This window comes from Protopterus annectens, chromosome 13.part0, assembly GCF_019279795.1.
Source record: "Protopterus annectens isolate FY-2018-M chromosome 13.part0, PAN1.0, whole genome shotgun sequence".
Taxonomy (NCBI): Eukaryota; Metazoa; Chordata; order Ceratodontiformes; family Protopteridae; genus Protopterus; species Protopterus annectens.
In genome coordinates, this window is record NC_056747.1 from 206,327,965 (window position 1) to 206,346,802 (window position 18,838).

General features: G+C 41.5%; 1 protein-coding gene across 2 annotated transcripts in view; it reads left to right on the forward strand.

Annotated features, from left to right (window-relative positions):
• LOC122787157 (transmembrane 6 superfamily member 2-like) overlaps positions 1-18,838 on the forward strand; it is a 346,675-nt gene that overhangs the window by 286,518 nt on the left and 41,319 nt on the right. For both annotated transcript variants that reach the window (XM_044053733.1, XM_044053732.1), the window contains exon 9: positions 6,818-6,937. In XM_044053733.1, the coding sequence (XP_043909668.1) occupies positions 6,818-6,937 (120 nt within the window). The remainder of the gene's footprint in view (positions 1-6,817; positions 6,938-18,838) is intronic.

Genomic DNA, 18,838 nt, shown 5'->3' on the forward strand with positions numbered 1-18,838 from the left:
TTATGCATGGGGGGCTCACATGGCTGGCAAGTGTATTCAGGGCCACTGAAGCTCAAGTCAAATTCTCCTGCACATCAACCAAAAAGAGATGCTAGCTGTACAGAATGCCCTGACAGCTTTCAGATACCTGCTCTTTCCAGGACAACTGCTGATAAAAACAGACAGCACCACAGTTATGTGGTACATCAACAAGCAGGGGGAACCCACTCTTACCCACTCTGCAGGTTAGCCATGGCCCTGTGGAACTTGGCCTTGGACAACCAAGTCCATCTGCAAGCAAAATTCCTGCCAGGCAAACAAAACTCACTGGCAGACGACTTAAGTAGAAATCTCCTAGACCCACACGAGTGGAAGTTGGAGCCCAACACCTTCAACCTTCTGATCCAGAAATGGGGGACCCCAGAGGTGGATCTCTTTGCCTCCCCTGACAACCACCAGTTAAGCAAATTCTGCACTAGGAACCCTCACAGCAGAGCCTGGAAGGTGGATGCCCTATCCTGTCAATGGGAAAACCACTCAATGTATGCCTTCCCCCTCTGCCCCTTCTCAATAGAGTATTACTCAAGATGAAATAAGACAGGCCAAGAACAATTCTGATTGCCCCAGACTGGCCATGCCAGCACTGGTACCCACTCCTGCGCAGCCTGACAACAGTGCCACCCTGGCACCTTCACCAGACCCCAACCCTGCTTTCTCAGCAGGAGGGACAGATTTTGCATCCACAATTGCAAACCCTAAATCTTGCAGCCTGGCTTATTCCTTAAAAACTCCACCAGCATCCCTAAGCAATCAGGTGCTGGACGTCATCCTTGAAGCCAGAAGGCCCATTACTAGGAAATCCTATGCTGAAAAGTGGAAAAGGTATTGTTCTTGGATTCAGTCTAAAGGAAAGGACACAGCACTGACCTCCTTACCTCTAATCCTGGATTACCTAGTAGAATTTCTCCACAGAGGCCTATCCTTCTCCTCCATTAAGATCCATGCCTCTGCCATCTCAGCTCATTACAATACTGAGCCACCTCTATTCTCTCATAATCTCGTCAAACAGTTCCTGAGAGGAGCAAACAACTTAAATCCACCAAGGAGAGTGCTCACCCCTGCTTGGGACCTTAACTTTGTACTGGAAAAGCTCACGCTTCGACCTGCTGAACCTGCTGCTTCAGCAGAGTTAAAACTCCTCTCTTGGAAAACAGCCTTATTTCTAGCCATCACTTCAGCTAGAAGAGTGTCTGCGTTACAAGCACTGATGGCTGTGGAACCCTTCATAATTTTCCATGCTGACAGGGTTTCCCTCAGGACTAACTCTTCCTTTATGCCTAAAGTGGTGCCAGTGTGGCTCTCAACCAATCCATCCATTTGCCAACCTTCTTCTCTAATCCTCAAAATAAAAGGGAAAGGATCCTGCACTCTTTGGATGTGCACAGACAGCTCAGGTTCTACCTTGATAGGACTAAGCCTTTCAGAAAATCTAACCAGCTGCTAGTCAGCTTTGCAACAGGGGCAGAGGGCAAGGCCATTTTGAAACACACCATTTCCAAATGGATAGCACACTACATCCATTTCTGCTACAAGCACCATGGAAAACCAACCCCTCAGGGGGTCAGAACACATTCCACTAGGGCTACATCTACCTCTACAGCATTTCTCAGGGGAGTCCCTACCAGGGACATACTGGAAGCTGCTACCTGGAGTTCTGTACACACCTTCACCAAGCATTACCACCTGCCAATCTTTTCCAAATCCAGAGCAGGATTTGCTACAGCAGTCTTGAAAGGCCTACTAGCCAGCCCTAACTCTTCTTGACTGCCTCCACCCTTCCTCAGCTTTGGTAATCCACCCAAGTATGATGACTGCAACAGTGAAACATGAAGAACATAGTACAGTTGTGTACACTTACCATAAATGTAGATGTTCGAGTGTATTCACTGTTGCAGTCTAGTTTCCCTCCTTCTAGCCCCCTGGTTTTCTCTATCTCTTTATCTCTCCTCTCTATGGCTGTTCCTACTGGTATTGGTATTGGTATTTACTTTTTACTGGTGCTGTTTCAACACCATATCCTAGCTTCCTATTTGGGCCTCCTGACGTTAGGGGCAAGAAAAACTGATGTAATGGCATTGGCTGCCTGTTTTTATACCCCTGACAACCTGACGTTATGGAAGAAGCGACAGCATCTGATGCAGAAATACTAAGTCTCTGGTATTCAGGCCGACTGAGGGCTACCTGCAGGCAGATAACCCAAGTGTGATGACTGCAACAGTGAGTACACTTGAACATCTACATTTTTGGTAAGTGTACACAACTGTACTTTATACCTTTCCCCTCATTTCTATACACCTTTCTGATGCCTCTCCTGTGGACTTTTTCCTGCAGCATTATACCGCTGTCTTTATATAGATGCCAGATCTCTTCCCCCTGTCCTCCATTGCTGCCACTAACTTTGTGTTATCCATAGAGAGGATTTTCCTTTTCTTTTTTCTCTTAGATTTGCCTGAAATTAGCACAATGAAGTGTACCAGACCCAAGGCCAGCCCCAGTGATGCTTTAATAGTAATTTTCAATATTACTAACAACAGCCATCTTGCCACAACCCTCTGTGTCCTTCCTTCCAATTAATTTCCATTATTCTAAGTTGTACTCCCCCCCCCCCCACAACAAACAGGCACTTTGCGTTTTCTTTGTAGTTGCCTTTGTAGGGGTTAAGTTTATTTCCTTGCTGAAGAACAGGTATACTATGTCTGCTGGTACTCCAAATTGAGCATTCTCCTGTAACTCGGTTATAGAAATGGATCAGGCTTAGCTGAATGGGTCTCCTAGCCATAAAGGATTTTAGGTGTTGTCATAGTGATTGTTGTCCATTTGGAAAGGCACTACCTTTCACTTCAGGATTTTTTCCAAGACATTCCCTGCTATCATCTGTAAGCTAATTGACCTGTAGTTCCCTTGACATTTCCTGTCCCTCCTTCCCAAATATAAAGTTACCTTGAGGCACTTCGTAGACACTGATCTTTTGAAGATCTCCATCAGGGAATCTAGCAGCAAATGGGCAGGATTCCTGAGAACTGTTCGAAAAAGTCTGTTTGTGTGATAAGTCCTCCCTTATTGAAGTGAGTTTCCTTTCCACTAGCTCCCTGTCTGTTCTGGTATCTTTCTGTTGTTCTGACCCGACTTCCTTAGCTGCTTTCCCATTGTTGTATCCTGATGTCCCTTTTTTTCATGAAGGCCAAGGCAAAGTATTCTTTTTGAAACTCTTCTTATTCCATCTTCTGTGATCTCCCTTCTATGCTTACCCACCCTGAGCAGATCTTTCTGTCCTTCTTGTTTCTGCACTATACATAAAAAAGACATTTTCCCCCTTCTTGACCCATCGTTTTCAACTCCATTTTGACTTTTGCCTTTGCTACCCTCATTTTCTTCATCCTCATTCTGCTCACATCCTTCATTTGCTCACTTGATCTTGTTTGTGCTGTCATTTGCCCTAATCACTAGTGTCACATGTCTATGTAGCTACATGCCATTCTCTCTTTTTCCAACAATGTCTGTACCTGTCAGCACTCCATCCCAGACCAATTTCATTCAGTTCTTCACTCACTCATTTTCCCTGCAGTCCCTTAACTCATCATTTTCCTTTTACGCTAACTTGGCATAATCCACACCTCTGAAATTTAACACCATCTTATTTGTCCTTGGTTTCTTAACCTTCCTGACTTCTAAACCACACTGTAATTGATTAGTACTGGCTATTGGTGCCTTTGTCTGGACATTTCGAGCTCCTTTGCCATGGCTATAAACTTATCCAGAACTGCCTTCTGTACCTGCCTAATACCTGAGTACTTACCTCTCTATTCTGTTTCTTTGTCACCCCTTCCCCTATCATCTTAGCTTAATGCACCATTGTGGAGACCCAGCTTTGACCATTGCTGTCTCAAACCTGTCTTTGAGATAGACCTTCTGCATTCAGCCTACCACCCTTAAGCTCACCTCCCTTGCTCACTGCCACTGACTGTATTTATACTCTACAGTTCTTTCTTCCCTCAGTGTGCTGACTGTTAGCATAGGTATCACTTTTAATAATGCTGCTTCTAGTCTCCTACCATGGCCTCTCTGCCACCCCCACCCACACATCCATGACTGCACTTAACAGCACCTCCTCAGTTGTCTCCTCTGGCAGGTTTTCAATGCTTGCCCGTAGCACAAGATAGGATCTTACCCGTTTCCCTTTCTAAGGCCCTTAATCCTCTTGATGCCTGAGTATCCATTTACCAAAGCTGTTTTCTCCATCCCCACACTGGCTTTCATCAGCTATTTCATGTTGTACCATACATCACCACCACTTTAACATGGAACTTTTCTTTTTAATTTTACCACTTTAACCTTCTTCTCCATCACTGTGCCATGTTTGGGTCTATATTAGATCACCGAATGCTTAAAAAAGCGAACAGTGATTAATCGACCGTATGTAAGCGAAAGCTTACAATTTCGAACTGTCAGAACAGCGATTTTTTTCCTAGGGAAATAAATTGCTGTTCCAGCAAAAAAATAAATAAATAAATAAACTTTAAACGTTACATTAAGTGGGGGGCTTTGCCCCCACACCCCCTAATATACCAACTCAGAGACCAAATTTCAGTGCCAAAAATGTCAAAGCAACGAAGCAGCCAAGTGAATTCTTTCCCAGGGAAAGAATTTGCTTAAAAGCCACTTCGATATTTTGCCATTTCAGGCTTTTGAGTTCGACCAAGATGCATTCGAAAGAAAGCGTCTTCGGTCTCTTAATATGAACCCCATGTTTGACCCTTTGCCATCCCTTCTGTATGCTTCTTACAAAATGTTTTTACTTTTGTCCACTCCTGGCTCCTCCTCCTTTTATTCCTCTCGCTCTCCATTTCCTTTTTTGCTGTTAGTTGCTCACTCTTCTCTTTATTCCTTTGTCCTTATGACATCTACATTCCTTCCCCTTTACCCTCCTCTGCCCTCTCCTTGCCCATTTCCTTTCAGCTGGTTCCTACAGGTTCATTATTTACCTCTTCCTCCTCATCTTATTGTTTCTGCTTGCTGTTCTGTACCTGTCCCTTGCCTGTCTTTTTCGCCCAATGTGCACCTCTCACCATACCTTGCACTCCTCCTGATTACCTTTGACCAAGTCTTCCCAAGTTCCTGCTATAATATTTGCCAGTGTTCCATAGTCAATTTCCCTTGTTGTTGCTCTGGATTCTCTTATGTTCCATCCTGTTCTTCTTGTCTTCCTAAATTGCTTTACATACGAGTTTCCACACAAGATCCTCAACCATGTTATTAGTCCACACTTAGTACTGAATACCTACCTTTCCATTTCCTCTCCTCCAAGCTTTCATCCCCATAGTTTGATCTGCTGCTAAATTTATTGCCTGTTTGTATATTGCAGTATCAATGTGGCATATCACAATTCATTTATGCACAATCAGATGTTCCATTTGGCAGAAACATGCATACTTGCAGCCTGATAGACACTTAGGAGGCTTTCTACAGTTACACTAAACTTTTTCTTTCTCAGAATTGATATACGAAAGCAATGGGCGTGGCTGCAACTCTGGATGTGTGCAGGTACTAGGCCTAAAGGCCTTGGCATAGTGATGGTGATGGCTGCAAATTATAGGTATTTGATTAAGGCTTTTAGAAGTTGCTACCTTGTTCATTATTTGGTTATAGCATAGCTTGCATTGCAAGGCATATGCTGAGAAGCAGCCCTGTGGTTCAAGGGATAAAGCCCTTACTTCATCTCATATGAGTTGTGCTCAGTTTGTAGCACGGGCACTGCAGAGGTCACACTGGGAGGATGAGAGTGAGTGACCAACATTGGATAGTCCATCCTGGGGGGAGGGAGGTAGGCTAGGCTCACTGCAGTAGTGCAGTGTTATGAGCCTGGAGACATCAGTGTTACAAAAGTATTGTGCTGATTAGTCAGGAGGTTACTCATGCATGGAAGTAAGCGTGCATCTTCCAAAGCAGCTACTGGTAAGCTTGCAAGGCTGCTACAAGGATGCAGGAGTAAGGGTACACTCCATAGCATCCGCATCCTTGATCTTGTCATGTGCCCTGGACATGGTTTGGGTTGAGCTTGGAGGAGGCTAAGATGAGTCTAGTAGTTTCAGTGAGTGAGGATAGGGGCAAGTGGTAGCTGCAGGTAGTAAACTGTATGCGTATTATGAGAGACTCGCTTCATTATGGTTATTGTATGGATACTTCCTTACTAATATCACTTGAAACAAGATCTGAGAGGAGTAGATACATAAAACTCTCATGTGTTGTGCTGCTTACATCTAGCATGGTTTATTTTTATATGTGGGTCATATTGCTGTCTAATATCATACAAGAGTTAGTAGCTCAATAAGGGCTAGCCACTGTCTTACACAAGGAGGGGTATGCCCCCTGTGACAAGCTGCACAGCCAGACATAGATTAGCAACATCCTGACTTTAGTGTAATCAAAGTTCCACTGGGAGGAACCAGAAATAAGTATTTTTGTGCAGTTTACTGCATAATGTGTCAGTCAACAGGCACAGAATGTCTAGAATGTCACCTTGTTGACAAAAAAAAAATAAAACTTGATTTGGCAAAACTAGTCTCATTTGTATAGCTGCTACTACATTAAACAAGATGTTATTGAAATTGAACTAGTCAGTAAATGAGTACATTTAACATTTGACAACATGGAATGGAGTAATATTAACTGGTATTTGATATGGTTACAAATCATTGTAAAAACCAAACCAAAAAAAAAACAAAGAAAAGTCCGTATAAGATTTCTTCACCCAAACTTTTGCTTCTAATTTACCTTTCAGATGATGGTTTATATGTTCTACTGTGTTCCATTGTTTGGCGTATCTGTTATTGGACTAATTAAGCCTGGCTGTGATTGGATGCTGGACGTCTCCTTGATCCTGGCTGGAGCATTAGCACAGGTAGTCTTAAAATAAAATGGCAGACTCCCCATAAGTATTTGTAGCCCTCCCTTTAAACTAAACGTTGCACTGTTTTCAAGGAAACTTAGTGGTGATTCTTGACCCCCCAGTTATCTATGGGAGACAGTAGTATCCTCATTTTAATTTTCTACCACTGTTGAATAGTTACACAACTTTTGTAAGATGTGCAAACCTCCATTACTTCACCACACACAATGTTCACAGACATTCATCACTCCAAGTCGTCACAAAGGTTCACTTGTTGGTGTGTTTCTGTATTAGCCGCCATCTGATGGTTTTTTGGCAAATTTGTTGCGGATTACAGTGTTACTATATAATGGAAAACATGTGAGTTTCATACTTCATATCCTTCAGAAAATGCATGCTAATACTCTAGCAACTTTCTAATCATATAATAACAATAGTGAAAATCTGTCCCTGATTTTGGGACATTGTCCCTATTATTTTTTGTTTTCTCTCCCAGATTCTTAGACTACGAGGTTAAGAGCTAGACTTATTGCAAAGTTGTCAAGGTTTTCTTATTAGTTGCTCATGTCTTCCACCTTATAAGCCCTTCACAAAAAAGGCAAGTATGGACATTGTGAAGCTCGACTATACCTTTCCTAGAACGTCAAAACTGTTATGTAATGGAATGCAACCTTAGAGTCTTGTATGTATGAAAAGTAATAATTCATCACTCCTTCTTTGTATTGCCTATAAGGAAAATGCCCAGGTTGTTAATTGTTTTGTACTTCTGTATCCCATTTGTGTATATAAAGGCAAGTTGCAACTAACTGATGCAGACGGTCGCTCACCAGATACTGGAAATGTAGGGCCACATTCTCTCTTACCATTTGCCAACTTTTTTTTCCTTTTAGCTGTATGTTTGTTAGTAGTTGTTGGAGAATAAGCATGCTGTTGTAGTCACACACAGTGGTTTAGGTGTTTAATTCTATTTGTAACTTTTGAAAGAGCACTTTTTGTTTAGAGGCTGTGTCCAGCTGGAATAAAAAACATGTAACTGTGTAGCTTAGAGCAGTGGTGATGAGTTTTTATAATATGATTGTAAATAAGGAAGAGAATAATAAATTAGTACTGTGAAAGCACAAGACATTATTGTCAAATTTCACTACTTTTTTATTTTACGTTTGGAAGGCCAGGTACTCTTTACCTACAAATTATTCTGATATCTGGGGTAGTAATAAATGTAAGATGGTGGTCTGTATGTTTTCCAGGTTTAATATAGCAATAACCCATGGCTGAGTGTGGGTAATGCTGGATTTATCTATGGTTGGCATGGTTTGGTCACGAGGGCAAAGCCCTCGTGGCCAAACAGAGCCAACCATGGGAAAATCCAGCATTGCCCACACCCAGCCATGTGTTATTGCTGTTATACGATTACATTATTTAAGAAAAAAGTTAGTTACATTTCTTAAATAATGTCTTTGTATAAGGGCGTCTTACTGCTTTTCCAAGTTATTTCCCACGGTATCCTGGGACTTTCCTGATGTACTGCACATGCGTATGGGACTTGCTTTCCCATGTTTTCAAAGTACATCAGTGCTGTGTAAAGGAAGCAACAGAGAAATGAAGATTTCCATTGCCTTTTTTTGTTGTTGTTTTTAATTAAAAACAGAAGAAAACAGGAGACTTTCAACATGGGAGAGAGGGGACAGAGAAAATAAAAGGAAAATTGGATACAGTTCTCTAGTTTTGTATAACTTGCCTGATTATCCTTTTATTTTTCTCTGTCCCGTCTCTCTCTCTCTCTCTCTCTCTCTCTCATTCATTTGAGGTCTCTGGTTTTGTAAGTTTTATATTTTTATTAATTGAAAGAAAAGTAAACTTTTTATCACATGTATTAATGGAAGAACATCCATGCAACCAGACCTTTTTCCAATGGCATATGCTCGATTTACAAGTGGCACACTGATTGGGCTGAACAATCAGTGTGCTCATTTTTGAATGTTAATGGACAATCATTGTATAATAATTAATAATTTAGCTGCCTGTAAAACCTATTATCGTAAGATACAAGATAGTACTTGTGTGACCTGCTCCATACTGGCTTGGTATATTTTTCTGTTAAAGTTCATTTGTCAGCAGTTTCTACCCCTTTGCCTTTGAATTCCATCTTTTGCCTTCTTGTTTTGAGATTAAACAATTCCTGAAAGGTGTCCTAAACATCAGAACCCCCAAGAAAACTTAGTCCTCCCTCTTGGGACCTGTAATTTTGTTCTTGAGAAATTGACTATGGCTACTTTTGAGTCTGCTGCTTTGCAGCATTATACCTAGAAGACTGTTGCCCTCCTCTGCCAAGAGTTTCTGAACTCTACGCATTGATTGCAGTTTTCCCTATTTGATTTTTCTTAGAGATAGGGTGTGTGTATTAATCTTTAATCAGTTGCCTCTTTAATCAGTCTGTTCAGCTTCCTTCTCTGCAATCTGATAGTGAGAAGGTTCTGCACACCTTGGATCTGATCATAATAACCTGAGAGGTCTATGATTTGGATAAGACAAAGGCCATATGCAAACCTGAGCAACTTTTTTTGTTTTTATACCAGGGCATTGAGTTTGGCAGTTTCTAAGCAAACCATGTCTTCCTGGATTTCAAAGGCTATTTCCTTTTGTTCCTTTCTTGGTAAACAGCTTTCTACCTCTGTTAGAGCCCATTCTACCAGGGCAATGGCCTCCTCTGTAGCTTTCTTTGAAGGTTTGGACACGAGTTTTATTCTTGAAGCTGCTATACTTCAGTAAATGTAAGTTGGATGTTTATTTCCAGAATGAGAGCAGGTTTTGCCAAGGCTTTCCTTCATGGCTTTTTGGAGGGTTCCTCTTTGCCTTCCTCCTATTGCAACAGTAATATGGAAGGACATAGTGCAGTTGAATACAATTTTATATCAGTAGATGGCCTACTCTTCTCTTGCAGTATTCAATCCCTCTGATCCCCTTTATTTTTTCTTTTGGGATCTCTGTCTGGCCAAGGGGGTTTTGCCTTCCTACTTAGGCATCTTCTTTTTCCATGGATATTCATGTTGTCCTTTCTCCTGGGGTGGCTCTTGTTCTGGGGTACTTCATTTCTGAGTTTGGACCATCCATGCATCACCTTTATGCCTTACACTGACATGGGGAACATGGGTCTAACTGTGACGCTGATAATAAGTAAAGGGTTTGGTATACTGGCTTGATGTTTTGTTATCCTTGGCAGGAGATCTCACAGGTTGAGTACTACAGTAGTGATCTGGAAGGATATCTGCAGTTATAGTGAGATTTTACACAACTGTACTTTTTGCTGTGCATTTCAGGTTGGATTGCAATCTTCAAAAGTGCAATTCTAGATGTAGCAGACTGATCCTGACAGTTAAGAAAATATAACTGCTGATGCTTTCTATACTGAATATGCATGTCGGGAGTTGTGTTTTATTTCAGTTTGTGTGTTGTTTTTCTCTTTTTTTTCTGAATGCATAGAAAGGTGGCCTTGACTCCAGTCAGAATGGTAACATCCTCCACAATATGTACAAATGTGAGTCTACAAAGGACATGCAGCTAGTAAACAAAACGTTGAAGTAACTATAGAAGCTAAGAGTTCAAACCTATTCAGACCATTTAATGTAGAGTGATAACGGATCCCTTAACCTGGTGTGTCAGCTGTATGATATTGATTTTACATACCGTGTTCAGTGACAGGTTTAAATGTAAAATTAAATACCAGTGTCTGACAACTGCAGAACACATGACTGCATAGCAAAATGTGTTAGAGCTTGGGTTCCTTTTAAAGTGTCCAAGTTTATTCCAAACACATTGTGTAAGATGAAACTGAATGAACAAAGCTATCCTATGTTACTAAATGCATATTTTTAACATTGTGTAAGATGTTAATGTTACCATGAGTGTTTAATCTAACAGACTTTGTTTTTAATAATATTTCCTTATGCTTCTCTCATGTGGTTTTTGAGGTTGCAGAGTAGCGATTGTGACATCGTCTGTAAGCCAGTGTTGGAAGATTATAGCTGTGTTCTTCCCCTGGCTAGGAAATGAACAGAGATTCACTGGTGATGGGTTAAATTTGAACCTCTGACAAAACTTAATTTGGTTACTTCAAAGACCTGCAATGGTTTAGTAGGGAAATTGCAAATAGAATTGTGCTTAGGCAGTGATGGTTTAAAAAAATAAATGAGTGGCCCAGGTTCCCATTTCTCAGTTTCTGCACCTTCCTGAATGACTCCACACCTCTGTAAATTATATAAACTTATGTGTTGTGGTGGTGGTGCTAGGGGAAAAAATGCATGAGAACAAATGCCAAGGTTAGATGTAGCTGTCCTTTGTGTTTTTTGTAGCATTGGTACATACAGAGGAGGAGGTTGAAACTCTCTCGTCTTCCAGTCATATGCTGTGTAACATTTATTGTAAAAATTTGTCATGCTCCTAATAGTACCTTGCCAGCAGCTCTTACGAGCATGTGTTTAAACAAAAAGTGCTGTTTGTATGTTTACCTTCATGTAGTGTGCACAAACACTAAATTGTCTGTTTCTCTTTTTTAGCACAGTTCTGAGGATGGAGACTCAGTCACTTAATATACGTCTTCTTTATTCAAATGCTTTCCACTGTCTCACAGTTCAGGCCAGAATATCTTTCCAAGTTAATGGTGCTAAAGGTAGTAATACTGAACTCCAAGGTGACTGGTGATGGTAGTGTAAAGTGAGTGTTTTTTACATTTTTGTGTAAGTATACAAGAGGCCAACTGAAAAATTATAGAAAAAAAATACAAGAGAGAGGTGTTTAGTAAAAAATACACCTTAGGAATAGTACTTCCATCAGTAACTAAACATCTCCCAGTGATTGCTTAACTTAAGAAACTGTATGGGCAGGAAGTGAAAATAAATCTTGGCATGAAAATTGACTCAGTCCAAACTTGCGGGAGGCATAATTACAGACTCCAGATTTTATTCTTTGATTTTGCTGATGTGGTAATTCCTTAAAATTTCTTGGGCCATAATGCACTAAGAAGGGACAGCTAATGAGCTTATAATGCTGTCCTCATTCCCGTCAGACCATTTTTCTGTTTCTCAGAATGGAATTTATGAGAAATGTTAAGTTTGATAATCCTCAAGAGTGTCTGTGACTTTGACTCGGATTTGTGTTCATAACAGTTTAGTACACGTTTGATTTGTGTTGACTTTAATTATACAGTTTGATAAAGTTGTCCATAATCCAAGTTAAAGCATGAAAAGAGATTGAAATATTTAATCTGTAAATTTAAGAGGATGAAAAAAAGAAGTTATGTACTTACCATAACATTCCATGTGTGTTGTCCGTGTCATCGTTTATTCTCACTGATGGGTTGGATCTGATACATCGGATCCATCTCGGACATTTTCCAAGCTCAAGGTCTTCAACAAAGCTCATGGGCCTTATTCTTTATAGGTAATGCAACCCCCTAGTTACCGCAGATCTATGCCCCAGCAGCCTGTAGAAAAAATGTACATATGTAAATTATCCAAATATATATGTGTGTGTGTGTGTGTGTGTGTGTGTGTATATATATATATATATATATATATATATATATATAGATATGTGTGTGTGTGTGTGTGTGTGTGTATATGCATGAATCAGTTAAGAACTGATGAAGTATGCTTTCTGAGCCTATATTGCCCCGTTGAATCCAATTCAGGGGGTATGGAGGGAGGGTTGTGAGAATAAAGGACGAGATGGAAGACACACATGGAACATTATGGTAAGTACATATGTTTTTTATGCGACATTGTCAATGTCGCCTTTATTCTCAATGATGGGACCACTTCCCAAGCAACCTGACTCTTGGGTGGCTCATGGGAGATTGTTCCTCAGAACATTAGAGCCGAAAGGGGCTCTACTCCTATAGGACAATTCCACTTTGTTGTTGTGTCTTTCGGCTTTTCCTGGTTAGGGGTCTCCACAGCGGAACTCCGGTCTGCTAATGATTGGCAGTAGATTTTTACGTGCCGAGTTGCCAGCTCTGACGCACAGCCTTCAACGAAGGTACGCCCATTCACGCATGTCTCCACACAGAAGACGCTTTAGCTGAGAATCAAACAGGACAACGTCTTACTGTGAGGCGACAATGCTACCGCAGCACCGCATTCCACTTTGTACTGAGTAATAAAAGTATGAGGTTTTGCCCAAGTAGCTGCAGCGCAGATGTTATCCAGTTGTAATCTAGCTTGAAAAGCTGCAGACATGGCTACAGATTTAGGGGAATGAGCTTTAACAGTATTTGGAAGAGCTCTGTTCTTTGAATTATAAATGTAGGATACGCATAATGTCAGACATTTAGGTAATGTAACTTTTGAGACTGGTTGCTCTTTTTTCATATTAGAATAAGAGATGAAAAGCTGATCTGATTTTCTAATTTTAGAAGTTCTGTGTAAGTAAAAATGTAACTGTCTATGAATATTTAGGAAATGTAGAGAATATTCTCCTTTATTTTGAAAGCTGGGGAAGAAAACTGGGAGCTCTGTAGATTGGTTAAGGTTACTTTCTGACACAACCTTGGGCAAAAAGAAAGGGTTAGTGCGCAACAAAACTCTGTCCTTATGAAAGACTAGGTATGGGGGCTTGGCTGACAAACCTTGCAACTCAGAAACTCTTCTGGCCGCAGTAATAGCCACTAAAAAGAGAGTTTTCCAGGAAAGAAAGGTATTTCAACTCACATGTAGCTTATGGTTCAAAGGGGGGACAAGATAATGTTAGATAAGATGAAATTGAGATCCTAGGGGGGGTGTTGGATTTTTATATGGTGGTCTTAACATAGTAGTCCCTTTCAGAAAAGCTTTGCAAAGTTTGTGTGACATGATAGCACAACAGTTTTCTCCTGTAGGGAAATTGGCAATTGTCACTAACTGAACTCTAATAGTTGCTGCAGCTGCTCTCTCATTGACAAGTTCTGTCAAAAACTCTTAAAATAGAATGTATAAGCGCAGCAAAGGGATCTATCTGGTTATCACTGGCACATATAACAAATCTCTTTCATTTACTTTTGTATAATTTTTGTGAAATGTTTTGCGGGAAGATAATAGAATATGATTGACTGGAGAGGAAAGGGACAGAAACCTGGTGATCAGGGGAACTGGAGCAGCCAAGCTGTCAGTCTGAGGCTGTCCAGGTTGGGATGAGCCATTCCTGACGGGTGAGTCAGAAAGTCCGGAGCCGGGTCCAGAATCCATGGTTCATATTGAAGATGAGGCTGAAGAAACGGGACCTAGATTTGGCAAGGCCAACAGGAAGCAATTAGAATTATTATTGTCTCCAACAAACTCACTTGCTTAAAAATGTGGGGATTAGAGGAAAAACATAAAGAAGTCCCGGAAGCCAGTTGTGAACAAGTGCATCCCTTGGTGACTTCACCATGGGGGGGAACAGGGCAAAGTAGCTGCATTTAGCATTGATTGGTGATGCAAAGAGATCACAGCAAGGCTTGCCCCATTTTGGAAAGATCACTTCCTTAACTTTCTGGTTGAGGGACCACTCGTGCGGCCATAAAATGGCTGTGCTCAATTTGTCCGCAATCACGTTGGATTTCCCTGGGATGTGCATTGCTTTCAGAAAACGGTTGGAGGCTTTAGCCCATTGCCAAACCCTGAGAGCTTCTCAACAAAGTGGGTAAGATCTGGTTCCCCCCTGTTTGTTTATGTACTGGACTACAGACATGTTGTCCAACTGGATTGCTGTCATTCCTAGAAGGATAGTGTCCTGAAATGCTTGCAGTTCTAAAAGCACTGCCATCATCTCTAGGATGTTTGTATGCAAATGAGTCTTGTGTTCCTGCCAGATGCCTTGAACTGTCTTCCCTAGAAAATGCCCCCCCCCCCCCCCAATCTGGGAAGTGTCCGTGGTCACTGTGGCTTGAGGTTGAGGGGGATGAAAGGATGGCTCTGAGACACTAACGGAGAGTGAATCCACCAATGAGATCCTTTTTGCAGGTGTTGGTTATCATAATTTTGTGGGACATTGGAAGTTCCAAGATTGACCATTGTGTGGAAAGTAGCCACCAAAGTATTTTCATATGAAGATGAGCTAGGGGAATGAGTATGCTTGACATAGCCATTTTTCCTAGTACCCGAAGAACTAGTTTTGCAGAGGCTTGTGTCCTCCTGATTAATAGTGTGACATAATGGTGGTGATTGGCTACTCTGTCCTGTGGAAGTTTTGCTATTAGTGTAGTTGTGTTTATCTCTGCTCCTATGAAGACTAAGCTTTGAAATGGCTGTAGAGCAGATTTTTCATTGTTTGCAGTAATACCTGGTGAGGAACAGAGGTGATGGGTATAGTCCCTTGCTTGTAGCAGAAGATGTTCGGGGAGGTTATGAGCCAGTCATCCAGATATGGAAACACGTGGAATCCTTTGCATTTCAGGTGAGCCACCAGTAGTCCCATACACTTGGTGAATGCTCTGGGGGCTGTAGTGAGACCATAGGGCAGAGCTCGACACTGGAAGTGACTGGATCCTAGCCAGAAGCATAGGAACCTTCTGGATTGCCTTTCCATTTGAATGTGGTAGTACGCATCCTAAAGGTCTATAGAGCACATCCAATTGTATTTTTCCAGGAATGGAAGTATCAACTGCAGTGTCACTATCTAGAACTTGGTCTTTTTGTTGAATTGTTCAGATTGCTGAGATCCAAAATGAGTCTCCAGTCCCGTCTTCTTTGGAACTAAACAAAATCTTGAGTAAGTTCCCGATTCTCTTTGGTCTGCGGGGATTTCTTGGATGACTCTTTTTCTTAACAACTTTTGGATTTCTAATGTTGCTAAATCCATTTAACTGGGTGGAAGTCTGTAACCAACTTGTTTACGGGGACATGGAATGAGAAGGGAAGGCTATATCCTCTGGATATTATGGTCTACACCCATTTGTTGTTTGTTATCTTTAGCAAGGTTTCTTGGTACAGAGACAATCAACCTCTGACTGCCTCCAGAGGGGAGTAATTGGGCACTCACTCAGGAGCGCTGGAAGGGTCTCCCAAAGAAGGATTCTTTGGAGCCCTGATTCTGCAGGCTTCCCCTGCCATGAGGGCAGCATCTTCCATTGTTGTTCCCCCCTCTAGCTCTAAGGGAACTTTCACCCTGTAGGTCTTGGAAAAACCTTTGAGATTTTCTGAACCACATCTTCCTACTACATTTCTGACCTTTGGGAAAGGGTCTCATAGGGTCTCATAGGAGTGTAAGAATGTACTCCGATGGCAGATAAGGTCTTGCTTTCCTGATCACACCTGGTGAGCATTTCCTTCACTTTAGGCCCAAAAAGAGACGAGCCATCAAAAGGGGCATTGACAAAGGAAGATTTGAAGGGCTCAGCAAAATTGCTAAGGCACATCCAGGCCTGCCTCCTAAGAGAGTTACCTGAACCCACTGCCCTACTTATTCCATCATCTGCATAAGATATGAGTCTTATGGACGAGCTGATAAATAAGTTCAGGGTGGTGAGCATTGACTTTATCTGCCACTAAAAAAGTTTCCCCTGCACGGGAGTGATTGCACGGCTCAGTCCAACATAGTAAGCCAAAAACAGAAGCCAGCAACTGTGAGCTGTGTAAATAATTTATTAAAAAACAAGAAATAACAGACAGGTTTCGGCTGTGGAATTAACTTAGACTTCATCAGTGTTAGTTTGCCTAAACATCTTGTAGTCCTTATATACAATTACAGATAATTAATCATAAGATTTCATTGGTGAGCTCATAAATATTCATAAATGTTCCTTATCATAAATATTCATTAAGACCAGGCTGGAACAGTCCACCTAACTTTGCAATCCATTTTTTTTTCTCTTTTGCATTCAATTTAATGTGCCATCCAGATTTATTAGTTCTGTCACCTACTATTTTTCAATGATAGTAAAATGAAATGTTGCTGTAGTGTGTTTTAAAGTGTGTTTATAAAGGGCATTGCTGAACCTTTTGTATTTAACATCACTAAGGTGTTCAGAAATGCATAATCTGAGGGGTCTAGATGTCTGTCCTATATAAAATGCATGGCAGCTACAGGAAGCCAAATATATGATTCAATCTGTACTGCAATTTGCAAAAAACTCTATATCAAATATGATCCCACAATTACTACTGGAAAATTGTTTAGTCTTCAACACATGTTTACAATGGCTGCAGTGGCCACATGGCATACAGCCAACTAACTTGTCTCCAGAAATGGAAGTTTAGATCATATTGTGATGTATTGAATCATGTTGATGTTTATAATGGTTGAAGTAAGATTCAAGATTCTTCCGTTTTCTGAATGAGAACTTGCAGGTGTCAGATAAATGTTGTGACAAAAAATTGTCAGCTCAGAGAATGTTCCAGTGTTGTCTGATGGCATCAATGACTCTGTTGGTGTTCCTACCATATGTGGTGATAAACTGTAAGATGTTATTTTTGTGTTGCGATTTCTGTTTGTATTTGAGAAGGTCCTCTCTATCTAGATTTCTTTGCCGTGTGTACATAGCCCATGCTGTAACCTCTTTCCTGAAATCTATGAGCCAAATCTTTACGAAAAAATTCATAAGTATGTTCGTTTGAGCAGATACATCTCATCCTGGTGAATTGAGACTTGGGAATATTTTTGGTAGTATATGCTGGATGAAAGCTGGATGCGTGGAGTAAGGTGTTATATTCTGGGTATTTCCGGAATACTTCAGTACGAAGAGTGTTGTCATCATTCCTGCTGATCAATACATCCAAATCTGTGATTTTGCATGAATGATAGTTGATGGTAAATTGAAGACCCCACTTGTTATCACTGAGATACTCCACAAATTCCATCTTGTTTTTTAATAAATTATTTACACAGCTCACGGTTGCTGGCTTCTCTTTTTGGCTTATTTTATCTGCCACTGCATCAGCTACAGCTGCTTGGAGGGAGTCTGATAATTTCTTTATCAGGTCTCTCTGTAATCTAGTGAAGTGGGTGAGATAATTTAGGGACCATAAGGCAAAGGTTGCTGATGAAAATATGCACTTCCCATGCCTAGCCATAGTCCTAGAATCCTAATTAGGAGGATGGATCGAGGAGCTGGTCTCGGAAAGCTCATTTTTAGTGGCCACCGCCATGATCATGGCATCAACTGCTACACACTTTGTTAAAAATCTTTTTTTCTTTAGGGGCAGTAATGTGATTATTTGGCCTCCTAGGAGTAGGGTGTATGGAGTCTGGGGCCTTCCGAGAGATTCATTTTATAAGCTCGACTGAAGGAGTGGTCACCCAAGAGGTTGAAGGGTGACACCCAAAGGCCTTCAGGTAAACCAACTCCTCGGCCAAAGGGGTGGTGGACTGCCAATCACTTCCCTGTTTTAAGATTTCCAGGATGTCTACAAAGGAGATGTCTTCAGGGGGTAATCGTGGGGACCCTTCTGCTTCATCGAGGTCAGTGTTGGATGTGATAGACTCCTCTGGGGAGTCAAAATGCTTCCTCTTGCATGTCCTCTTCCGAGGGACCTCCTCAGTGGGATATTCTGGAGAGGTTTCAGAAGAGGGAGCAGTCCCCTAAGGGACATCCTGAAGAGTCTCTCCAGATCTGTGGAGAGGGCAGGTGAGAAGACAAAGACATCTGGAGAGAAGTGGGAGGAAGATCCAAAGGAGACTGTGTATCAGACTTGGAAGTAGTCTGAACCCTCCTCATTACCTCGAAGGCAGTCCACCCACACTCCGAAGGGCTTCCCAGATCTGACAAACAAGTTGTCGGAGCTGAAGGAACATCCAGAGCAGAAGATGGAAGCTCCAAATCAGGGGTAGGAACCAAGTTCACCCATGCTGATGCCCCCAGAGGTAGGGTCCAAATCTAGTGAGATCTGAAATGTCTTTGCGGACTCGACCGGGGCGTGTCAGCTCCTAGATGTCTCCTGCTCCGATGGCACGGGGGAGATACTG